Raw genomic sequence first — 27015 nt, 5'->3', positions numbered from 1 at the left:
TACTTTATACTAATATATATTTCAAATGACTGGCATATTGCATTTTTAATTAGAGCAAAGTACTTCAGAGTAACCGAAAAAACCTCACCAAAAGGCCTAAGTGAGTGAACTTTCTGTGAAGAGAATGAAAAGGAGAAAGCCTGACGGTGAGAGACAGAAAGAGGGACGGAGGGAAATAAAGAAACACTTACCCTGTACTCACCTCAGCGGCGAGTAAGCCAGAGTGTGGTCTGCGCTGTATTGTGAAAAGCGTGGGCCAATTGACTGTGACACCTCATTTTTTACCCTGAACAGAGGAACACACTGGAACAGAGGTACAATGACATTGCTGTCACCCACGCTGCTGTGCAGGTGATCGGCGGCTTTCTTCAACACACGGCAAAATGAGACTCACCCAGCTATCACCTGAGCACCACTGAGGAGTGATTCAAAGTTGGGTTTACTCACAAAATAGAGACTTTGTAGTTTTGTCAAGTTTTCTACCCACCGCAGAAACTGACTGGATCTACTAGTCTGGAAAAACAGTTTCTGTGTCTAAAATATTTGCAGTCATTTTAATTTGTGATCAATACAAAAAATTTGCAGTAACGTAAACAACTTTAAGGATGGGTTGTGGTTGAGGGTAGCACTATTACACCTCAGCATAGGTTTTGAAAAATACCCTTAATTAATCACTGATTTAATGCACCAAGTGAAAAGCACACTAAGTGACCCATATTGAAAACACCTCTGGGTCTAGCTAAACGCTCATGGAGGACCTTCCAGAGGGGACTCCAGCAAGGAGTGCACGACTTTTCTGCAATTTAATAAAGTTCCTGTGACAGTTGTGACTGCTGGCTGCTATTCTCAGCTCAAAATTATAAGAAAAAATACATGAGGACCACAGTGGAGAGGCAGGGTGAACTGACAGATTATGCACTCACATTGATAGGGCAGAGAAGTCACAACTAGGCACATTGTGGAAGACTACATGGAGTGATTGTTAAAGAAATTAGATGCTATTTGATGATGTAGGTAATTTGATTTAACTAGGCTTAATTTCATAGATTTAGCCACGCTGGAATTATCCTTGTGAGTAGGGATACATGTGTGAAGACCTATTGAGCTCCATAAATGTTTGTCTTAAAACATTTTCTGACTCTGACCTTTCATCCTCCTCCAGACTACTTCCATAGAGGGAGGGAGGGAGGGAGGGAGAGAGGGCTTGTCAAAGTGTTCACTTTTTCTCTCTCTCTTTGAGAGAAGGAGAGAGGGCCAAAAAGAGAGAGCTGCTCTTATTAGCCATGGCAGGCCTGGGTGGGTCTGTGTGATAGAGATAGATGGTCCTCATGTGACTAACACACATTCATGTGCACACACCAAGACTATACTACACTTTTACTGCTATCACACTCTTTATCAGACACGCACACACACCATGCTGAGAAAACACTTCCTCCTCTGGGAAACAGTGGAAGCAGGTTATGTGTTGATGATGGTGAAAAATTTACATTTTATCACCAAAACACGTGGACGGAATTATCAGCAGTGTGTATTTTGGGTGTGCCTGAAGCTTGTCCAACCCTGGTCAAATCCACTAATTCACAGCATGGCTGTAGAAAATGTGGCCCTGACATGTAGAGGATATGCCAACAAAACTAAAACTAATTTAAATTCACCTGATGGGGCATTGCAAATAAGCACAGACACTATCCTGTTAAAATACCTATTACACTGGCTTGGATGTCCAACAGCAATACTTGCCTCCTTTTGGACATTTTTGCAATTGTGCATTTTGGCTGGATGAACTGCACAGAGAGGCAAATTATGAGCAGCCTGATTAGTGAGTGTGTCTGTGAGATTGGCTGCTGCAGGGATTATAGCATGTGAGGCTGGAAATGAGAGGCTGATTCATGGTCTGGGCTGAATTTCAGAAAAAGAAGAAGTTAAGAGAAGTTAAAAGCCATTTTTTCATCCATCTTCTCTATGTTTAAAGTGTCCAGATGTTGAGACAAACTGTTGTGTCATGCAGCCTTAGCCGATCCCTGAGCTTCTTAATCTGACAAATTTGGGAAATCTGCCATAAAATTTGGTAGAATCAATGTAAAAAACATCTTTCTTGTCCAGGTGCAGAATCCCACAGACTATAATGTCTGCCTTCTTTCATTCCACATTAAAGTCTAAGTCTAAATAAACTGCTGTGTGTAATGAAGGAACATGTCAACCCCGTGTCAGTCAGACCTGCAAACTCTAGAGTAGTGAAAAAGGTGACGAGAAAATAAAATAAAGTCAGGGAGTTCTGGGGTATTCTCTGCTGGAAGAACATCTGAATGATTTTAATATGCAAATGAAGCCATTTGGAGCCTTTTAAGATTCCAATACGAGAAAACAAAATCTTGTTTTAATAATTTTACTGCATTTCGATTATTTCAAGCACAATGTCTAACAACAGGCAAGATGGGCTACAGGACACGCTGGCACACTGATGGACACACACACACACACACACACACACACAGAGGAGTGATAACATTATGTATTATGTGTTGCATTGTTAATCGGAATCTGCAAAGTAACTAAAGCTGTAAGATAAATATAGTGGAGTAAAGAGTACAATATGTAAATGTGCTTACTTTCCAGCTGATGTTATTTACGTTGTGTTGTTCTGGCACTTTATTTGCTCAGGCTGCAGGTAATCAAACGTGACTCACGGCAAACGCTCGCGTGCCTTGGACAATCATTCTCGCGCAGTTATCTTCAGCCTGTATTATTCATTCAGATTTACCGGTATGGTCAGTTGGTTTTTCGATGAGTAATAGAATAGAATTATTTTTTGATAGTAGCCTATATCCCATCTTTGCTGAGCAACAGTTTTGGGCAAAAGGAATTAAAGGCCTGTCCCAAATATAGGCAGGGTGAGTTCAGTGATTATAGCAAATAAAATCCCGGGCTATTAAATGAAGTTTGATGGTACTAAACTACTGATTGGACAATCCAATAAGCTTGATGCTAGCCTGGATCAATGGACAATCAAGGTTTTGTTGGCTTGAAAAAAAATTATGGACAGGCACTAGACTTATGCTTAATTTTTATTATTAGGATAATTATTGGATCTTTCCCAAACAAACACAAAAACCAATGGCAATTTCTGTAAGAAAAAAACAACCCCAGATTCTGTACAGATGATCTGTACTATTAAATACAGATCATCAATGTTCATAAACGACAATACATAACACGCCATGACAACAACATGCAATTGATGGTAGGGGTGTATAGAACTGAATGAGGTAGGAGATTAAGTTAATAAAGTAAAACAATCTCTTTCATATGTTCTTATGTATGTATGTTCAAAATGTAAGTGTCCAGAAACTTGATAATGATTGAAACTTGATCTTTGTTGTTCACTTTGATTCTGTTTTGATTCTTTTCACCTCTCCTGCAGGCGTCTCTCATTCATCACCTTCCTCTCCATCCAAAGTTTTAAAAGGCTAAACTGCTTTTTTCTCATGCTTTTCCCGTCCTTTCTGCTACATCCCCGTTCCACACTACATACTAATTATATATAAAGTATATATATTAGGAATTCAACTATTCTGTTTTGGCAGTACAAGAAAGTGTGGATTACAAGTAGGTTGTTCCTCAGAGAGAAACGTTGGCATCAAAAACAGCAGTGAATTATTTCCCTCAAAGATTATAGAGCGCTGTCCAGCAGTAAACTTCTGAGCAGCCTGTGACTCCTCCAACATTTTGGCAGATAAGTAAAACAGCGATGCAATAAATTACATTGTACACTTGATTTCTTAATTGTTTTGCTTCCTTTTAATTAATTTAGGCTATTACAATAAAAAAATCGAACCATTTTGTTTCTCCCTACCTATTAAAACTCACAGGTAGTGGCTGGATCTGATGCCACCAAAAAGGAGTAATGTCACCATCTTAACAGGTGGGAGGTTGGAGTCAGTACGTTGACACTGAAGAAAGTAATACAGAATTTAAGATGAAAACAATATTTAAAATAAGGCAATGAGCCAGAGAAGAGAAGATTTTCTGCAGAGTCACACAATCAGTTCACAGTCAGTCACACAATGTCACATAGTGGGGTTGGAGCACAACAACCTGCCAGCATTTGTCTCAGCGTGTCTTCAGGAAAATAAAGTCATTGTCAGCAGGAATGTAAAAGCTGAAGACAGAACCATTTCTTCAGAGTGACAACACTTCAGTAAATAAAACCTAATGAAAATATGACAGTAATACAAACTGGCGTGCTGGCGGAATGAGTGTGCAGTATAGGACAGAAGAACAACAGTATCGATGAAAGAGTTAACATGTCGTAATAATAACAATAAAAAGAATAACATTCAAGCATTCAGTGCATTTGTGCATTCATCACCAGGAAATGATGATGCAAACTTGATTCTGAGGTATTTTGTTGAGGAGTCCAACATCACCAAGGCAGGAACACTATCAGGACTAAACTACACATCACCTCTGCAGGGACTAAAAAAAGTCCTCTCGTATTTCATCTAATTCTTCATCATGCGAGCGTAGTATGCGGTTTTTGGCAACCCTCATCACCTTACTGGTACACAGTGTGTCTGAATTTGCCTCTTTGGACATGAGATGGAGGTAAAGGTGAACTGTGCTGCCGGACTGGATAGCTGTCTTTGTCTATGACTAACTTACCTTTCAGGCCGTGTTACTAACTAATCTGGCACCTGGCTGTGTTACTGCTTACCTGTCTGCTTGTTAACTTTTCTTTCTCTCGCCTTTGCTGCATCACTTTCTTTTCTGCGTGGTGGAGTGTACTGTTTTATCCACTTTAGGGCTGCCTATAAGGCGCCTTGTATAAGATGACGTAGCCCTGACATGGTGTTTGAGAGCTGCAGCCCTGGTTAAAAGGTTGCACATAATTTTATTTAAGCCCTATTACATAAAGATCATGACTACTGAATATCACAATCTAACAATAATATTGCACTGCCTTAGAAAACATGGTATCACAAGTGTAGTGAACCAACCAGTGGACATTTAATTATTTCATGCCAAAAGTAAACAACCAAGCAAAACCACCATCTCCTGTGGAGTTAAGACAACTGACTCTACTCCTGACTGTCAAAATGACAATTTAACCTTCTCCAGAGACGTAACCTCACCCTGAACCAGGCTGTGAGGACCTCAGCGGCCATAAACTAAAGGCATAAACTGAGACCCTCACTCACACACACACACACACACACCAAAGACTGCCTCTCCCTTTTCACACCGATGTAAATACTGATAAGAATGCCAGAAATATAATGTTTCTCATTATGTTTCTCAAACTAAGCAGCTAGTTGTAGCTTTGTTTAGTTACATAATCTTTAAAAGTTAGTTAGTGGCCACTTCAATTTTGAGTATTTTATTACCATGTCGTTATTGTTTAGCAACTATGTGGAAAAGAAGGAACCATAAGGAAAATAATTTGCTGTGCTGTTAATTTCATTAACTTTTGCTCATTAACATTCCTGCCTGTGTTTTATACCAATGCCATGCTTAAACACCTTCTTAGATATTTTCTTATTAAGAACATGTAACAATCAATATTATCACTATGAAATGTTGTTATAACTTGTAACGATTCTAATTGTTACGACGATTAACGCCATAGCTTTTCCTTTCCTGTTATCAAACGCTTAAAACTAAGAACGGTGTAACTGTTTATGGTATTTAAGAAAATAGTTGATTTTGTGGAGGAGGAACAAAGCCCTCCTACCTGGGGACACGCACCAAGGGAAAGTGACAAACAAAACACAGAGCCATTTGCTCTTCTCTCTGCTCTTCTCGCTTGCTCCTGCGACCTCTCCTAGTAACGTCCAGCATCCAAGAGCTTCGGCCCGTGGAAAAACTCTGCAACTTCAAGTTTTCTTCTTATAGAAACTTGGCAATATTCACGAGGTCCCGCGAACCTTCGGTGAATTTACCTTTTGTTTGGTTTGTTTAAAGTTATCAGACCGTTTAACACACGCAACTTTTAATTCAGAAACAACCAAGTTTCTTTTAAGCCTTTATTTCAGTTCGAATTAACTTTCGCTAGCCTACTCCACAAGGACAGCGTTTGAAGGCTAGTCAACTGAATCGAGAACGACTCCAGTAGCCTACCTAACTCAGAGAGCCAAGCCAGGGCTAATGGCCCGTTTGCTGCAAGAGTTTGCCGCAACACCAAACAGACGAGGACTCTGAGACATCCCCATTGGCAAAGACCAGCTCGAGCTGGCCATGTGGCGTGCCAAGCCACCGAGGGCCGTGAAAGCAACAAATGAGCCAGCCGATCGTGAGCCTCCAAAAGCAAAACCAAACTCTGCATTTTGTGGCCGAGTTGGTGTCCTTTAGTCGTTTAGTCCCAAAACCAAAGTAACTAAGTTATCACCATAAAACTTGCGTCCATACGTCCCTTATTTCTTTAATCATATCCTTTCCACAATAGCCAGACTAAATTCACATTGAACCCTATTACTTCTGTTCTATCTCCCATTACATTCTGGTTGTTTAGTCATTGTTGTATTGTTTTATTTCTTTCGTATTATTTACTCTCACCTTGGATTCACTTAAGTTAGCTAATAAATCTTCACTTTAATCACAGTAGCTTGTGTGTGTGCTGTTTAAAATCCAGGTCACTGGATGGAGGGTTCACCCTTAGATTTGAGACTGACTGATTGATTAAACTAACTGATCACTAGTAAGAATTGTGTAATTATTAGCTATACCCAAGGAGTCCTGAAGGCCTCTGATGCACAGCGATTCAGGTTGGTGACCCACACGAGTTCTTATGATATAATATTTCAAAATATTATTATTTCATAATTTCATAAACAAAGAGTAGGTTCACTACACAAGCAATAATAATATGCTTAATATTATATAATAATAACTAAATATGAGCTGGTTGTATCTCAAACATGTTATGTCCTCCCATTGAATAGTTCACATTTTGGGAAATATGCTTATTTGCTTTTTTTCCAAAAGTGAGATGACAAAACGGATATCAATCTCATATGTGTGCACAGGCATGATGATTCCTGCATGGTGTAAATATTAATTATATCAACTTATAAGATAATGGTTACTATCAATCTCAAGTTTATGAGAATACTCATTAGATAATAATGACCCTAAATTGTTCAAGTTAATTAAATAAGGGTAAAACAAAAAAGTGTTTATCTTAAGTAAATTATACAATTATGACAAAATAGTAGGACAAAACAAAAAAGATTTTCAGCAGCCACGGTTGCTCCTGGTGTCCAAAGACATCACCATCTTGTGACCTTGTATGTGTCCACAGAGTTACAAATTATGCCATTACCATTTGTGGAAGTAAATGTGTGTGAGAGAGAGAGAGTGTGTGTGCGTGTGTGAGTGTCTGAACACATATTCAAAATGTGTTAGTATGCTCGAGAGCCAGCGGTTCTGGCCTGTTGTTAATGTTCCAGTGTGATGTCCAGATGAGTCTCAGTGCAGAAATGCCAGCAGAGCAGTGAGCCACTGTACCAACATGGAGCCTTTCGTCCACAGAAACAGTTCATACATATTGAGTCTCCACAGGTTGAGAGACTCTGCCAGCGTGATCTGCAGTACCCTCCACCTGGACTGAGCCTTACTCCTCTTGTACCTGTCAGTCAGAGCAGAAGAAGAACAAGGAAAGGGTCAGACACAATTTGAAAGTACTGGGTCGAGTCATCGAGATTTCTAACAAATGCACTGAGTTCTCCACCAGTTTGCTTATGATCCAAATCATTATCCAGTGTTGGGCAGTAATGTGTTACGCATTACTGTAATGTTATTACTTTTCCCAGTAACTAATACTGTAACTAATTACTTTTCTAAAACAGTAATATTATTACAGTTACAAATCCAAGTAACGCTGCGTTACTTGTCACCGAACGCACCATCCTTGACGTGAAAGCACGACGGCGCTGCAGGTCAGCAGCACCTTTGTTGTTTATGTCCGCTAATAGCCAAAAACTAAAGGAAGAGAGGAGAACGAGGGAGAGAGGCGTTGTCGTCTAGTGTAAACTCTGTGCGACCAACACAAACTTTCAACCGCGAACATTTCAACATCTGATTTATTGAAGCATTTGCTGAAGCAGCAATGTGAAACTTACAGAAAGAATCTCCGGCAGCTGCTGCCACTGATGCTTGGACTCGTCGGGAGAGAGTGGCGTTAAAGTAACGTTTTGTAACTACTGAATACTGCTCTTATAAATAGGCTACATGTGCAGAAAAACAGCTGTTTAAAAGTCGGGATTTATATGCTTTATTTTTTCATTTCAGCCGGTGAGGTTGAGAAACGTTAGGCCTAGGCTAACAGTGTTTCCCATAATTAGCCTATCATTTGGATAATTATCAACGCTGACCGCCACATAGTGATTTTCAATTTTTACTAGGCATAATTAAAATCATATTTGATTGAGGAGCTGTACTGAAGAGCATATTTTTGTGCAGCATCTCCTATTACTCATAAACACACACACATATATATTAGGGCTGGGCACGTTATTATGCGTTATTATCGCGTTAACGCATTAATTAATAGCGACAATTATTTTATCCCAAGTTAATGCTGTTTTTATTTCATTATTATTAGTTTGAAAGTCCCTTGCTCACTGGCTCTGAATACACATCCAGTCAAATCATGGGTCACAGGACGGGTGAGTTGTTGATCAGCCTGCAAATCACTCACCCAAACAAGCAGGGGAGGGAGGCTTCAGCAGACTTCTTGGCTGAAGCTAGTAGGAGAGTAGAAGAAGACCGCGTTCCACGAGTAAACGGCGGGAGCTCTGTTGAGGGTAACCATGGCAACGACTTCTATGCACTACATGTATGTAGCTTGCTTATGTAGGCTAACTTAAGTTAAAATTATAGGCTACATAACTTTACCTGATAGGCCTTCATCTAGTTTTGCGGGGACGCTCTGCCATGTGAATTCCCTCCTGTTGATGTCCTGATAACTATTTAGATTCTGGAAACTCACAAACAGCGAGGATCAGTCTCTCTTCCGATGATTTGTGCTGCGCGTCATGTACATGTGTGCGTGAGGCGAGGACCACCGCGACAATTTCAGAGAAACGCAACCGCTTGTCGGTACACCTTGTGCCCGACCACTTCACCTCACTCTAACAAGGAAACTTGATACTGAACATAGACTGTTTCTGCTGCTCCCTGATAAAAGAAAAATGTTTCTGCTGATACCTTTTCAGAAAAAATAAACCCCAAGAAAACTGGACTCTGGTGGTAACTTGTTTTAACAAGCTAGATAAAAGGTAATGCCCTGGCAGTGGCAAATAGCTTTGGTTTAATATTTGATTACATTAATGTTTAAGTAGAGATTTACAAGAAGTATTTTATTGCTACTGTGTAAAGGGAATACTGCACCTTATTTGTTTAAAGTGTTTTCAAACCACATGTTATTGCACTTTTGTGTATATAGCAGTACATTTAAATTAAAAGTGGCAATACACTACTTTAGATTTAGAATTCATTATTCAATTTTGCACACAACAATCCGATTAATCGTGACTGAAATTTTGAAAATTTTAATTGTTGCCCAGCACTATATATACACACACACACACACACACACACAGTATATATAAAAGCAAACCTTGAGTTTGGGGTGCAGCAACCCGGTCAAGATGTAGAAGGGGGTGCGTTGCCTAAAAAGTTTGGGAACTGCTGATCTAAGAAGTCATGAGCCGTGAAGAATGAGCAGCTGACAGATGGCAGCTTTTGAGTGAGTTTAGCTACAAATAAATCTTGGATTGTGCTTATTGTTACTGATTAAGCACGTTTTTGCACGGGTGCAGGCATGGGCGTCGCTAGACCCTTTTGACTGGGGCACATGCCCCAGTATTTATGTGCTGTGCCCCACTAAAATGGTCAGGACCCTTTGGGGTCGCTTTTTAATGCCCTGAGTACCCTTTTGCACATGTTGCTGTCAAGTTAGCAACAATACAAAAATAAAACTACTGGTTAACACAGAGAAACTCTGGTTAGGTTTAGGCACCAAAACTACTTGGTTAGGTTTAGGAAAAGACTATGGTTTGGGTTAAAATAACTACGTCATTTAACTTGCAGTATGTAAAAGGTGATATGCACATGATTATGAGTTTCACCAGACACTTCCCTTTTTTATTGTTATATCTTTAATCTTCAGGATTTTTATCGACTGCCTGAATGTTTTCAGAGTATGCGTGTGGACGTGGTCAGCATGGTAACAGGCATGTGTGCGCATGCTCCGGTTAAAGCCCTTCTATGACAAGGCAGTGCAAATAATAATAGACTAAGCAAGGGCAGCTGGTAAAGCACATATCCATAACACATTTCGTATGCTGCAGGCTTTCAACATATTATATGAGGGTGGGGTGTAGGGTGTGGGCTTCAAGCCTGCTTTAGAACATGTGTTTCATCTGTAAACCAGAGTGTAGACCTCTTTGACTGTCTATTTTTGGTAAAATGAGAGCTGAATCCAGAAGGGTAGAAAGGGCTGTGCTAGTGCTAGTCACTAGTACAAACAGGCGCTGTTGCTGTTGAGCAAGGAGCCAAGACTACAGGCCATTGTTCATTAAGTGCCATTAAAGTTGCCGGGCCAAGTCAGATGAGAAGAAGAAAACGAGTTTACACTATGTTTAGTCAATGTTTCTATAAATATCTCTGCAATAATACGAGCAGAAATATGGTTCTGATGTTGTCTGAATCTGTAGACTCTCCACTAGTGAGTCCTTGTTCTTACAAGCCCCTACGTAAGTCACAGTGCTAGGAGGCTCGACACACGTTAACTGTCTCTCACCGCACCTAATTGGTGGATGTGTGTGTGTCTACATTTTGTGTGAAACTAACTAATGGACAAACACTCAGGCTGAGGCTCACCTTAGACAGTAGACTAACACTGCAGTTTTCATTCAATCAACATCGGAAAGGTCAAAAAAATCAAAGAGTAAGTTCACAGTTAGCAAAGTTATTGCAGCGGTTTTTGAAAGCAGTGACAAGACATGACGGTGGAGCTTCAGAGCCAGATGGGTTTGATTGCTTTGATTTCAGTAATATAATGTAAGTAAGCATACTTTGTGTGTGTGGTTTTATATTGAATGTAAAATTACATTACTGGAAATACCTGTTCAAGGTATGATTTGCTGCTGTGGTGGACAGGACAGAAGAGAAGCAGTCTCACACCTCCCTCTGTCATGACTATGAGTTGCCTGCTTTTGTGTTTTTTCAGATTTCAGATCATGCCACAGGACAGACAACAATCTCTTGGAACCTTCATCTTAGCAACCTTGCTGAGGAAGTCCATAATGACAAAAGAAAAGGCACCGCCTACCATGACAAAGTAATTTTATTATCCCCACAGAGAAGTGGCTGTAGATGAAAGAATAGTCGCCTCCAAGGCTAAAACTGGGTTGACCCAGTAAATAAAAGCAAAACCCACAAAGTGGGGATTCAAGCTGTTTGTCTTGGCTGATTCAAGGCATGGCTACACAGTGGACTTTTCAATTTACACTGGCAAATGTGACATCCCCTCTGGACATGCTTGGTCAATCAGGTTACCTTGACACAGGGTGCCACATTTGTATGGACAATTTTTATTCAACCCCTAAGCTCTTTAGGGCTCTCCATGAGCGCAGATTTGCTGCCTGTGGGACTTAACAGGTAGAAGTGCAAGGACTGCCCTGCAAGGACCACATGGTTGGAGTTGATCAACCAGACCAGCTCATTCAGTATTGCTTTGCACAACATAAAGCCCTGATACAGAAACCTGTTATATAGATGTTTTATAATTTTCTGGACATTGCCACCACCAGCAGCTTTATTCTTCACAAGGAACTCTGTCTGGCCGAGCAATGAAAAGCAGAGCTTTCTGTGGCCAAGTCTCTCCACACAGCTTCTGCCCAGACACCTGCAGGTCATCTTCCTGTGCCTATTGCTGATGTCCATGTAGCAGGCCCCAGCGCGAGAGCCACCACGGGTCGAAGGAGGTGGCCAAAGCCAAGGCCAGCGAAAAGACACACTGTGGAAATGCAGGGAATGTGATGTTTCCCTCTGCCTGCAGCTGGACAGAAACTCTTTTGCAGCAGCATGGCATGGCATGAAAAAATAAAACCTGCCCATCATGTAAATATTGTAAATAGTGTGTTTTTTTAGTTTCTTTTTATACATTAAATACTTGGGTTGAAAAAAAAAAACAGTTGTAACGTTCATGTTTCATTTTCACAAATCCCACTAAGCTCAATATGTAGTATGACGTCATTATTTAGTCCCATTTTATCTTGGTCCCGTCATTTAGTAGAAGCAGAGTAACAGACTTCCACTTCTCAAAAAACAATATTTCAAAACGAAATTTTAGACATTTATTTTACATTGATTGTATTCATATATTTCACTACTTTCACTACAAGATTTTGGTAAACCCTTTTCAAGCTCCAAACTAATTTGTACGGTAGGTTTACCCAAGAGATTTAAGACTTTAATAAATCTGACTTTTCAGTTTTAAGGCCAAATAATCTCTTACACAGCGCTCTAGGACAAATAGATGCTCATTATACTGAAAACTTTCGGTCGGCAAATAAGCTTTGCATAGAAGCAATGTTTTTTATCCATTAGATGGTGGATGAGAACATAAGACATAACGTTTAAACTGAATTTTTACGGTTTTTGGTTTGCTCAGTCAGTCACCTAGAAGGATGTGTGTTCCAGCCCACGTAGGGAGGACTCAAATTTATGTCAAGAAGGCTACATACTCTTTTTAAAGTAAAAACTCTCAACTCACGTCTAAATAAAGGATTGCTGCAAAAAAAGGTTCTTGCGCTTTTATTTTGCAGGCAAAACTAGATAGTAGACTAGTAGACTAAAGTAGACTAGATAGCTGGTTGCAATTCGCAACCTCATCACTAGATACCACTAAATCTTACACACTGAAGTTTAACGATTAGTCACTATTAGCCACTACATAAGTTTTTTGTTCTCACACCTATAAAAAGAGGGAAAATGTTAAATCTCATATGTATGTAGCTCCGCAGTTAGTTTCTGTTTTATGTGTTGAGGTTTTGAGATTGCTACCACTCTGACACAGTGTTAGTGAATGGTATTTTGTTAGAGCTGCTCAAAGCATCAGGAACTACAGAAATGTACTGGATAATCCACTTATTCTGTAAGAAGTAGTTCCAATGAAAACTGCTGATAGTGAGGATTATCCAGAGTAACAGGGACACTTTACAATGACTGTTGACTTTTTCAAATGTCATTTTTCAGTGCTGTGAGCGGCACAAAAAAAATTCCATTCACCAATATTGTATTGGGGTTGTGGCTGAAATCTCCGAGAGAGATCTCAAAACCTTGACACGTAAACCCAAAATAAAACTCAGCATGGTAAATACCATTATATGTTACAGTTTTGTGATTTGGGTGAAGAAAAGCGTTAAAATTTTTGGCCAACAATCAAAAACCATGTTCAACGGATGGATAAACCCTTTTGCGGAATTTTAGCCAAAATGTTTTCAAGGCTCGAAGAATAATTGACATAATTGTTAATGTCTTTTTGTCTTTTGCATGGTAGGGTGTAATGACCATTGCAGCCATGAGAGGCCATTAATGACGCTGCAGACTTAAGTTTCCTATCAGTTTTTTTCTTGCCTGCCTGCTTCAGAGGGTGGGGTTGTCCTCATCAGCTCTGGTATAGTTGTTATGCATGACTTAAGTGTGGAACTTGTGTGTACCAAACAAAGCTCATCCGATGACAACAGTTGAAGGCTCAGGAAAAACCAGTAAGAATACTTTTGAGCTTAGATTGTTAACTATAACTTTATTACTATCATCCATCATTGGTTTATTAATTTATTTATTTTTCCATCCTTGGTTTCGACCGTTTATTCTGTCAAGGGTCATGGAAGGCTGGAGCCTATCCGAGCACACAATGGGAAACAGGCAGGGTATACCCCGGATCAGATTACAGAGTGATCACATCTAGACAATCATTCACATTTATAACCATGGGAATTTTAATTGACCTAACCTGTGATGGATATACTGTGTGTGTGCATATGCATGACATATGTGTACTGTTATTAGTGTGCTGGTATGCTTGTGGTTCTTACAATAGACTCCTTGCAGACCCTTGCATACAAAGTGTTTGATATGGTATATGTTATCCGCGGGGGATTCAAAGAGGTCTACTTGGTATGAGAAAAAGGAGGTATATTCAAACCTACAAAATATGCCTCAATAGGGATGGGAGGAGGTGGTCTTAAGACTTGGATACCAGTATAAAAGTGTCACATGTGCTTCAGAATCTTCGAAGAGACTGTCTCTGCTTCCTGACCGTGTCAATAAAACCTGGGGTTGGACTCAGTGTTCTTGTCATCGCAATCTAAGTAAACCCCCACACCTTCATGTCTCTTTCCAAAATGAAACCCATGGAGACACAGGGAAACAGAAAGGACCTGGCTGGCAGACAGATAATCACCTTGGTCCACTTTATCTTGCATTTAAAAAATATCAGGACTTTAAGAAAAAAGGTGTTACACTCCAGAGACGCTGGTTTTGGCTGCTGACAGCCCATGAACACATGAACACAGTGAAACAGAGCAGCTGTGAGTACAAAATGCTTCAGTTGAGTTGTGGGAACGAGGTGGCACTGCAGGATCCCCTGGTGCCTGTATTACATTACTATCCCATGGCACTAAAGTTGGTTAATATTTTATAAGATGTGCTTATTCAGAAAAGCTTTACCACTGTCAGCAGTACAGCACCAGGCAAGGCAGAGACACTTTGTGTGTGTGTGTGTGTGTGTCCAGAGCATTGTCCTTCAGTCATCTGAAAAGTGAAGTGACAGCCCACATCTCACCTCTCCCAACCTGTAGTGGTAAACTCCAATTTTTCTTCCAAAGCCACTTACTTGTCAGCTTAGTTTGTCACATCTCCTGTCTCACCATTACACTACGAGTACATACAAAACTGACCTTACTCCTGTCCGTCACAGTATCTGATACAGCCACCGGGGAAAGCCAAAGTCAGATATCTTAAATTTTTAAATGAGGAGGAATGTGACTTTAATAGTTGCAGCAGAAATAAATAACCACAGTAGCCTACTGTACACTGTTTTTGTAGCAGTTCCTTCTAGTGAGGACAGTTTTCTAGTTTACTCATCACAAACAAATTGATTTTTTTTGTTGCTGGGGCGGTTCGCTTTTACACTGTTCTTTTTGCAAGTGAACCAGAATTTGTAAGAACATGTGTGCTTAGATCATCCATCCATTGGACAGAAATTCTGGAGCAGGGAAAAGCAGGATGCTTTAGATTCATAAACTGAACTATATTATAAGCCCCGGCAGACACAGCAAGCTCTTATACGCACCTAACATGCATGCTGCCCAGAAGAAGGATCATGTATAAAGTTTGAATTCATAGAAAGAGGGTATATTCATACAACTGGATCAACAGCTTATTACATCAAAAATTATTACTACATACTGCTATGTGTAGTGCTATCACTAATAAGTCATGTATAGCCATGCAGCCGTGCAGTGCTTTCTCCAATTGGGTCTGATCGAGGTCGGGCCACGTTCACACCTTAAACAAACCTTACCAGAGTTTGTTTGGTACCGAGACCACCTCTTCAAGGAGGTCTAGGTACGGTTATTTGGTCCGCGTTTGGTGCGCAACCGAGTGCGACTAATGCATTCACAACTGCCCAAACAAACCGCACCAAGGGGGAAACGAACTCTAGTGTGAGTCAACCCGAACTAAATGAGGCAGGTGTGAAAGCGCCATTTAATCCGTCCACAACTCTTCCATTCACATAGTCAAAAAGCTGTTGCTATGCACAGCGACACCTGTAGTATTTTCCTCACACTGCCTATTCGCTGTGGCTTTAAACAAGATAACAAAATGTCTCGTGACGTTAAAAATAAACCTTTAAAAAGAAACAATCTTTCTGACCTGGCCATGGCGTGTATGCAGCAGCGGGACATGTTGATGAAAGATGAGGAGGAGGCTCTGGTCTGTAAGGTGGTCTCGATCCCCCTCAGCAGGTCGTTGGTCTTCAGCAGCAACAGCATCTGCCGTGGCACTCGGTTCAACAGCGTGCTTATCTGGGGCAGGTATAAAGCTGCATTGGTTCGTATCTCAACGTCCTGCCAAGAGAGACAGACAGCAAGATATCACAAGCTATTTCTTTAGTTGTTAAATTACACTGAACAAAATTATACTCGAAAATGTCCAGTTTCGCTGTATTGGGGGGGGGTCCCGAAACCAGTCAGTATCTGGTGTGACCACCATTTGCCTCACGCAGTGCAACACATCTCCTTCGCAGAGTTGATCATGTTATTTATTGTGCCCTGTGGAATGTTAGTCCACTCCTCTTCAATGGTTGTGCGAAGTTGCAGTCAAGTCGAGACCCCTATGAGGATGTTGAGCATGCAGATGAGCTTCCATGAGATGGTTCCTGACAGTTTGTGCAGAAATTCTTTGGTTATGCAAACTGATTGTTGCAGTAGCTGCCCGGGTGACGATCTTGGAGGTGAAGCTGGATGTGGAGTTCCTGGGCTGGTGTGGTTACACGTGGTCTGCGTTTGTGAGGCCGGTTGGATGTACTGCCAAATTCTCTGAAACACCTTTGGAGACGGCTTATGGTGGAGAAATGAATATTCAATTCATGGGCAACAGCTCTGGTGGACATTCCTGCAGTCAGCAGGACAATTGCACGCTCCATCAAAACTTGCGACATCTGTGGCATTGAGTTGTGTGATGGAACTGCACATTTTCGAGTGGCCTTTTATTGTGGCCAGCCTAAGGCCTTTTATTGTGGCCAGCCTAAGGCAAACCTGTGCAATACCCATGCTGTCTGATCAGCCTCTTGATATGCCACACCTGTGAGGTGGATGGATTATCTCGGCAAAGGAGAAGTGCTCACTAACACAGACTTTGACAGATCTATGAACACTATTTGAGAGAAATAGGCCTTTTGTGTACACAGAGAAAGTCTTATAACTTTGAGTCCAGCTCGTGATGAATGGGGGCAAAAACAAAAGTGTTGCGTTCATAATTTTATCAAGTGTATGTTCATGTCAAAGGCCCTGTACACCAAAACTGAGAAAAAAGAAGCTTTTACATGGATAATTTTAACCTCACTTAACCTGCACTGTGTCAAAAAAAACAGAAGAACTGGTCACTGACACACCAAACACACACGGTACTGGACTGGACACTGCCTGTTGCACTATTACCCCTGCTTCTTCACCATGCAGACTGTTTCCACCAGTGGGGAGCTTTGGCAAGATCAGACATACAAAAATCATTAGCATCTCTGTCTGACCTACCAGACCTCAGCAACACAACCTTCACATGCATAGCACTCATCACAGCAAATTACACCGATCCCCCTCAATCTACATTTCACATTACTTCCATTAAGCAAAAAAACAGTAAATGGAGGAAGGCACACTTTGGCAGGAGCTTAGTCCATTCTGCCATAGCAGCCCTAAATAAAATACATTGCTGAATACTACGTAAAGCTGTTTGTATATACAGTATGTAAGCGTGTGTACTCATGTATGCAAGTGTGGGCATTCAGGAAGGGGAACAAATGAGTGCATGTATATGAACACCTGCAGATTGTGAAAACAAATTTCCCTCCTGGGACAATAAAAATTATCTATCTATTTGTAATGGAGATATACAAGTGCTGATTGCTGTTTGCATGCGTGAAAGAGCAACAGAGAGAGTGTGTTTGTGTGTGTTTACATGTCCACTGTATGTCAATAATCTCTTGATTTATGGTAAATGTCTTTGGATGTGGCCAATTGGATAGTGCGCAATTAAGTCTGAGAGGATGGGCTACAAGGTAAGTTTAAAAGTCACAAAATCCAGACAAAGTTACTTCTGTGTCACTGATATTGTTAAACTACCAGATGAGAGAGGAAGGAAAGAAGAAAAGAAAAATAAATAAAGTATTACAGGGGACATGATGACTATTTGTTGTCTTTGATATTGAAGACAGCTGCTTGAGTCTCCATGTGAGCGTCAGTGTCCTGCTCTCCTCTACTTCAAAGGCCTCTCCCTGCTGCACATCAACAGGCCAAAATTACACTATTAGTCATGGAACAAAGTGGACTGCAATCTTGCAAACACTCATTTAGCCATCTTTAGACAGAATGTAAAATCAGGAGGTGCACAATCTGTACGAGTACAGGACATTACAGGAGTGAACTGAACAACTGTGAAATTACATGTTAATTGGAAACATAAGTGGAGAAATACCTTTTTATATCATCCAAACCTCGGACTAGAAGCACAAACAGTATGTTAGTTTTATCTGAATTGTTCATTCAATAGTGGATGGCATCGCCCTGGCCTACCACACCACCATAAGGAGCCTCTGACTTATCTTTGATCTTGGATATGTCCTGCAACATAGGACTGCCTTTTTTTAACCTACGTAATATTGCAAAAATTAGGAATATCCTATCTCAAAATGATGTGAGAAAACTAATCCAGGCATTTGTTACTTCTACGCTGGATTATGCAATTCCTTATTTTCAGGCTGCTCGTATAAGTTGCTCAAGACTCCTCAGCTGATCCAGAATGCTGCAGCACATTTTCGAACAGGAACCAGAAAGAGAGATCACATTTCTCCTGAGCTGTTTTTCAATCTGCATTCTTGTCTGTACTTGTGTTCTTGTGGACTTGTGAAACGCCATCAGTCGCAGACAAAGTACTGTTCCAATTCAAAAGTCTGCATCTAGCCAAGTACAGTCAAATACCTGGATGTGTTCTCACTCTGCCCGTTTTACCGTGCCTGCATCGGTGGTGACTTGTGTGGACTTTGGATAGCCAGATATCCCAGAATGCATTTCGCCGCCAAAAAGCGGAAATGTCGAATGAGAAATACTGCTCTTCTTCTGTCACATAGTAGTTTTAAGAGTTTTTTATGCGGGAATATAGTTGTTAAAACTCCAAATATGTGGTTGATTTCTCAAGTCAGAGCTGATGTGAGGTCCCGCTAACGGGTCCGGCCGTCATCAAGTCCGCTGCTGTTCCAATTGCTGATTGTCTGACTGCGTGCTCCCGTTCCTCTGAGTTTGTACTCCCGAGCTGAACTTGCCAAGTCCAAGCTTTAAAGTACAGAAGTCCCAACTTGGCAAACTCGGTATTGAGAAACAGAAGTGGTTTAGTTTCTCTGCACTAGCTCCCTGTAAAATCGAGAATAGAATTTAAAATCCTTCTGCTCACATAGTGTTCTGGAACACAATACAAAGCCCAGGCACCACGCACAGCTGCCATAATGAAAATTAACAGCACACTAAACCAAGAGGAGGAAACTAAAAAATAAAATGAAGACCCTCTGTTAGCTAACTTTCTGCAATAACAATGCTAGCTAACGACACCTGGATAACTACAACTAAGTTAACTTAGCTAATTAAACTAGAAAACAAACCAACAATCAGACACACAGAGACAGAGAGACATACTTACTGTAAGTTCTAAGTAAATTGGTTAAACAATATTTATCGGTTTGATGCTCTGACTTAACGAGGTGTGACGGCATGACAGTTTTTTAACGAGGCATGACAGTGCGCCTGCACAAGCTTGGAGAATGACGTATGACTTATGGAATTTCTATAGTCATATGTCACCACCGCGTTTTAACAACTAAGCAACTTTTGCAACTTTGAGCACAAAATTAAGCTATTTGTCAAAAAAATATTTGGCAAACTATGTGGGTAATCAACATTGTAAGGAAATGACTAGCTATCATAGAAATGTCAAAATACACTGGAGGGGGGCTTTAAAGAGCTAATAGTACCTTATAGTTTTACCTCACAGTTTTCAGTCATGTGACATGCGTGGTGACCTGGAGGACAAAACAAGTGACCCAATTAGCGGCTCACACCTGACTCTCCCGTAGGGACGCCGCAAAAGCCGTTACATTTTATTTGGATCACCTCTCAACTCAAGAAAAAGACAGATATGGACGCAAACTGCAAGTGTTTGGCACTTGCGATCCATATACAAGACCTGCTGCAGTATTTCCGCCATTAAAAACTGTCCGGTCCCTGCCAGCGCTCGACTGCGGTAATGTTTACGTTTACCTTGTAGGGAATCCCTCACCTAACACAGCTAAGGCTTGTCTCCTCGTCGATTAGTGCATCCGAAACAGCCATCCAGCATCTTGGCAACGCTAAAGTAACAAACTCAAAGTGCATCACTTGCTTCCTGGTTGGCGGGCAGTGGAAAAAATAACGTCTTTTTTGCCCTCCAAGGGAGCGTTTTCCTTGGAATGTGACATCACGTGAAAACTATGAATTGCGCCACATAGAACACTCCGCTCCCAGAATGCAGGGTTACTTGTGGTTCCTAGAGATCCAAAAATAGAATTTCAGCTATCAAGCTCTCCTGTGGAACCAGGTCCCAGTTTGGGTTCAGGAGGCAGACACCATCCCGGTCCCATAGTTTTGTGCTTTCTAATCTCTCTCCTCTCCCCCTGTCTCTTTCTGCAGGTGTTTCTGCCTCCAGAGCTGTAGTCTGGATCTGTAGTTGCATGTCACCTTCTGGCCCCGTGTTCCTGTTCAACACTTACTGCTACAATTGTTATTATTAGTCCTATTATTATTATTATTATTATTATATAAAAATGACAGAAAAAACATCTTTAAAAAACACAAATATTATTAGTATCATTATTGTTCTGCTTTGTAATAAGTTTTTGAGTGGCTTAGGATGCCTGAAAACCTCTGAATGGTTCTGCAGTGATGGGCTCGAGCATGGCCAGGAAGCTCAATAGACGCAAGACCCAAACGCACACCAAGTTACTTTGATCTTCATGAGATTTGGGTGGGATCATTGCTCTCATCCTAAAGAACATTCTGTTTCAAGATTTTGCCCAAAAGGAAGTCAGCTATTTTGGATTTCCTGTGTAAATTTCAATTTACACATGTTTGACGCCTTTAGGGTGCTCAAAAAATCACCAAGCTTGCACCCATAGTTGAACAGGTAAATATTTCGATTTGATGTCACATTTGTGGTCGGGGGTGGCGTACTGGCGCAAAACTTGGCACACGCGTCAGAAGGGGTGAATTTTGTTGTCTGAAATGGTTGTGGGGCACTGGTGTGGAAAATTAGCTCGATAGCACCCTTCATATATGTCAACAAAGCAGTCCCAGTCACACGTTTCGCTTTGATGTATGAAATACGGGGAGCAGATGTATCATCTTGAGACACACAAAAAGTCAGACATTATGTGTGTGTGTGTGTCTTACACATGGCTGTGCACATATTTTGCATCCACATTTGTCAAATATTCACATTTTATTAATAAAAATCCACTTTGAAGTTAATTTTGAACAAATTGTCTACAAACATAACACTTTTTCATTGCCCTGTATATGGATTTTTTCATCCTGTCTGTGTGTGTGTGTTTGTGTGTGTGAGAGAGAGAGAGTGACAAGCAGCATTGTCCAAACTGTCAGTCCGGATAAACAGAGAGTTGATCGGCACAGAAGAAGACAGACAGCTAGTCAACATCCTGACACAGACAAACTCTCTCTGCTCTCTGTCGGCCTGTCTCATGCCTACAGGAAGTGATGTGAACAAACAACAGTGATGCAGTAAACAAACAGCATCTGATTCTACTACATTATCATCCACCTACACACACACAGGCACAAAATGCCCAAAGGGGCTGTATTGTGGTTTGATGTCAAAAAGACAATGGATATCTTTCTCACAAGGGTGTAAGAAGCATACTTACAACATCACTTATTATGACAGTACAAATGAGTCAGCAGTCTTTAAGCTGTTATTTTATAGCCATATTTCCTCTCTGATTTCAGATGTATCGCAAAGTTATCAATGTCTGTAATAATATGCCTGTTTTCTGTCCTATTTTGGTAAGAAGACAACAGAGTTGTGTCTCACAGCCAACACACATGGGCAGCAGTGAAACAGTCTGGTTCCTGTGCTGGTGAAACCTCTGCTCTGTCTCCTCCTACTCTAATCACCTCTATATACAAGATACACACACACACACACACACACACACCTTTCACGCTGCTGGCATGCCGGTGTTGTAGGCACACATGGTTGCAGGATTATGCCATAAACCATTGTTCAGTACAGTTGAGGGAATGCGGCATATTGGCGGCTATTATTTCCGCGTGTCTTGCAGGATCTCTGTATAAAATTAGCTGTGTTTCTGACTGTAATGTTAGGAGGCGGTCTCATTTTTTTATCTGGGACTTGACTTTGGGTTTGGCCATGCTCTGTAGTGAAGCCTTGATTTTATTGAGACCATTGAGACTGCTAAACGATCCGATTCTTTATCAATACCACTATCAATGCTTTAGGCTACTATTGTTTGGTGACGGTTATTTAGTAAGACCAGACCCAAAGGGCATGAGGTAGGCCTGCATGGTATGTGGAAAATATTCAGTGTGCGGTAACACTGTTGACCTGCGATAAATATACAGATACTGAAGTGTGCATATTAGCTGCCTGGTTGTTTTTAAATTACTTATAGGATTAGAATTTAATATAATAAATACAACTAAATGTTGTTTCTAGTACAACAACATTAAGGTTTACAACAGCAACGTCACTGTGTAAACTCAATATCTGACACCACAATACTGAGTGACGTTTAGAAAGAATAAAAAACTCAGTCCGCATCTTTCTCATCCTCCTCCTCTCTGCTGTTATTCACTGCCTGCAGGTAACATTACTTGGTAGAAGGAGGAGCACCTGGTTTGTCTCAGCCAGCAGCTGAGTTTACAAAAATGTGCCAAATTTTAAGACTACACACCAGTCTGCACTACAGAAAGACAGCTTTCTATTTAGCTTGTTTGTAAAATTTGGCTAACTGCCAAGCTACCGTTAGCTGTGCTTGTATATAACATACAGGGTGAGAGACTGAGGACAGAGCAGTTTAAATGAACCCTTTCTACATGTTTACCTTACAGACAGGTGTACTGATAAAGTATTGTCTTTTTACTCGAAAAAGGTTTTATTGCACGTACTTGCAGTATCGAGCGTAGACTTCGGCAACTCAAGCAGTTTGGAGCTAACTTAACTTCACCGTCTCCACCGCGACGGAGCAGCGTCTCTCTTCTGGCCGCTGTGTGTGCGTGAAATAAGCAGTCCTGAGCCCGTCTAATACGGCGTTTCGGTGCCATCAATAAATAAAGATTAGTTTTCTTATCCATCGTGTTTCAAGTTAAATCACATTTTACGTACATATAACGTTACATTATAATACCCGCCAGTCTCTATAGCTGTATCGATAAACTCGGACCTTTTAGAACCAGCTATCGATCCCCATCCCTACTGTTAAGTAAGACAACCTGCATGTTTTTAGAATTAGTCATTTGTTTGGATTGTATAGCCCGTTTGTTTTTCCACACGCCGTTGAGAGCAGCAGCTGCCTCAGTCTGTCAAAAATGCCTTTTTATTGTGGTAGTGATATTAAACGTTAAAACTAACATTGGGATATGCTTGAAGTGTTTTATAGGCTATCTATGAATTTTATTGTAGCCAAGTCAAGTGTTTAAAAACATAAAACCCCAAAAACTTTCATTTAACAAACAAAAAAAAATAGTCCAAACATTTTTCTAAATTACTTTAAGAAACAAAAAGAAATGTCACAACTCTTCAATTAGAAACAAATCTGAACAGTTTTAATGGCTGAACACTACTAGGCTATAGGCTGTGTTATGGGGAGGAGGGGAAAAAAAGGGACCGGACCTTTAGTAGCAGCCATAAGTCCAAGTTGGGCCAACATGGCTCCTACCCCTGACTCTCTTCCTCTTCTCTGAGCGACCACCACACTCGCCATAGGTAATACATGTTTCGTACGTGCTACTTTTAGGCCTGTACCCCATCCATCGGTGCTGAATGCACATATTTGCTCATTCAAGACATTTTTACCCATCATTGTAGGACGAACACAGAATATTAGAATCAGAGAATTAACACTGCAACACAGTAAATACTGACTCAGCACTTCACAGACAGAGCTGTAGCTGTGCTATACTTTTTGAATGGGAGTCAACTGGAGCCCAGATTTGTTGGGAGCCAGCATCTGGGGGTCATCAGTATTATCGCGCATTGTGGAACTTCTGCATTGGCTTCATCCTCCAGCCATGGCAAATGCCACCTGCCGATGTCTTACTGTGAATTGCTGTGTGAAAGTTTGACACTACTTCCTGTATTGGCAGAGAGCATTTCCCTTAAAATTAATTAGCCAAGGCAGAACAGTTGCACATGATGTATTTTGTAGGAGATTAAGTTGTAGCGTAAATCCTTCCTCCCTCATTTGCTTAGAATAATTGTAAACCCTTCATAGCTTCCCACCTCGGTTACTTTACACCTCTCCATTTCTTCTTTATTTACTTTAAAAAATCCCGGGTAGAGACATAAACTCACAATACCCCATCACAAATGCCCATCCCCCCACCCCCCGCCCAGTCAAAATAACAGGGGGCTGGGCGTTCTGAAGTGCTCTGCTGAGTCCTGCTTGGGGAATAACAATTAGTAGCAATTATAGGAGGTTGGTTAGCAGGCCTCACAGCTGTCAGCAGGACACAGAGAAGGCGACAGTGCTCTCATTTGCATCTGAAAGCTTCAATAAGGACATATTGTATTGTGAGTGGTGCGATAATAAGCTGCGCAAAAGGCAAAGGGAATGCAGTTGGGGGGAGGTGGAATCTCTGCTGGTGATTTTTCTTTTCTCCCCAGTGTATTAGAGAGTCGGCAGGATGATTTCATACCGCAGCCAGCAGGCATGAGAAAATGGTGGGCATCGACAGACAGAGAGAGGAAGAATGGCAGAATCTATTGTAAGATTTGTTATAACAAATGCCATTTTTCTCTGCAGAGAAAACAGAATACAACTGTAAGACAGTAAGTTAATTGTACAAAACAAATGCACATGTTGACTTTGAGGTTTTGTTTCATTCAGAAATACTATGAGGAGATGTCAAATAAATGTTTCCTTTGGTTCAGGGTGAGGGTGGGGGCTGTTCAGCCCCATTATTGGTGAGCCAGTTTTCTCAGGTAAGAACATTAACTTACAGGAGTCAGTATGCTTCAAATGAAGTGTTTGTCAGATTGTTGAACAGCATGTGGAAGAATCCCCTCTCCCTACACCTGTCCAGCGTCCAACAATTTTTGTAACTTCCTGAAACAGACAATCTGTCAATGCAACCCACTTTACACAGAGACTGGCCAGATGTGTGGAGGTGACAGTAGGAGGGATCTGAACTACTCTCTCAGACAGTCCATTCTTCACACAACAACTACTGTCACTTTTCATGAGTACAGCTAAGTGTAACACCATGAATGTCTTTGAGGAGAGACTGTTTGAAAATTTGCACCACTGTACATTATATTACACACAGTATATTAAGTGGAAGCACTATTTACACAAAGAACAGAACAAGCCTTTGGATTAACCGTCAAACATACATAGTGGTTTATTCTGACAAGTCATTGTACTATCTGGATGACATCTCCAGACACACTGTCACTCCCTTTATTGAACACAGCCTGAAGCTAGACTGGGACAAAAAGTACAGTGAGACAGCTTGCAGACAACAGAAACCACATGCACTTGAATTTCAGATGGTATTACGGCCTTGTCCTGACGCCAGGCTCCCAGAATAGGATTTCTACACTTTTCGCCCACATTCAAAATGCAGAGCAGACTAAAATACCTTGAACAATTTCACAGAGCACAGACCAGGATTTGTTTAGGAGACTGATACATTTAGACAAAAAGGCAACAGAACTTATACAGCTTTGACAATCAAATCTCTCTCTTCCTTTTGGTTTGGAATCGCAACATAGGTCAGGATTGTCTTAGTCCTGTTGTGTGCATAGCAAAGACAATTTGTCAAAGTTACAAATATTTATGGTAACTTCTCCACCATAACAGAAGAACATCTTCCCCCAGAAATGTTTCGAGATACCACTACCCGAGGTAGAACAAAGCACTACCATGGTTTGTCATACCTTTACTATGTCTAGTAGTTGAAATGAATGGTTGTATAAAAATATTTTACTGCAAAATTTGTTTATTTGGTTGATGTTTGGATCCTTCCCAAAACTGAAAATGGTTAAAATTTAGGCTTCCCCAAAAGGCACGGCCTTATCACTTGTATCTCTGAAAATAATGATCACAATGTCACCAAATTTGAACATTTGAACTGGATGTTTACAGATGAATATTCAAAGATTTTATCAATTCTGTCGTCCATCTTTCAGATTTACAAACTTAAACACACATGAGTTATAGGCGGAAATCCAAAAGCTATATACAAGTGCATCTCAAATAATTAGAATAAGTTAATTGATTTCCGTTATTTCATTAAAAAATTTAAACCTTCATATAGTCTAGACTCGTTTTACATAAAGTGCAATATTCCAGGCCTTTTTCTGTTTAAAAATTGATTACAGCGACCTGAGAAGAGCCTTTAATCTCTCAGTCTGGTTCAGTACACAGAACCACATCATGACAGTTGTCCAGAAGACACTCATTGACACCAGGACGGAAAGCCACAGAAGGTCAGTGCTGAAAAGATTAAAGGCTCTTCTTAGGTCGACATTTCTGTATTATAAAATCTTTATTCAAATATTCTAATATTTTGAAATACTGGATTTTGATTTCCATGAACTGTGTAAAGAATCTAGCATATATCAGTCCCTCCAGGATTTCGTGGGCCTTCTTTGTGATTTTTGTGGCCTAAAATGCCTGATTTTGTGGCAGCTTTTCTAAGAATTTGCAATGACAGTTACGATGTTTTGGGACATTTTTTTGCTATGGAATTGTGGGATTAAGTGAAAAAACTTCATGGTAGATAAGTTTTTTTTATTTTAGAATTATAGTTGAATCATTAAATAGTTCCTCCAGGATTTCGCAGATCTAACCCTAAACATGCACATTTAAACCAGCTTACCTTGATTATTTCAGCGCTTGCAACTGAACATCCTGTGTGACAGTTTGTCTTGTCTGAC

General features: G+C 40.7%; 1 protein-coding gene across 1 annotated transcript in view; it reads right to left on the bottom strand.

The window, feature by feature from the left end:
• Positions 1-7159: 7159 nt before the first annotated feature.
• The window catches only part of adck1 (aarF domain containing kinase 1), a 96519-nt gene continuing 76663 nt past the window's right edge, over positions 7160-27015 (bottom strand). Inside the window, exons 10-11 of the mRNA XM_046063694.1 lie at positions 15949-16142; positions 7160-7627 (exon numbers count right to left, since the gene is read on the bottom strand). Of these exons, the coding sequence (XP_045919650.1) occupies positions 7468-7627; positions 15949-16142 (354 nt within the window). The 3' untranslated portion in view covers positions 7160-7467. The remainder of the gene's footprint in view (positions 7628-15948; positions 16143-27015) is intronic.

Source organism: Micropterus dolomieu, linkage group LG11, assembly GCF_021292245.1.
Source record: "Micropterus dolomieu isolate WLL.071019.BEF.003 ecotype Adirondacks linkage group LG11, ASM2129224v1, whole genome shotgun sequence".
NCBI classification, from domain to species: Eukaryota; Metazoa; Chordata; class Actinopteri; order Centrarchiformes; family Centrarchidae; genus Micropterus; species Micropterus dolomieu.
The sequence above is the reverse complement of the archived record's forward strand: the minus strand, read 5'-3'. Positions and strand labels throughout refer to the sequence as shown.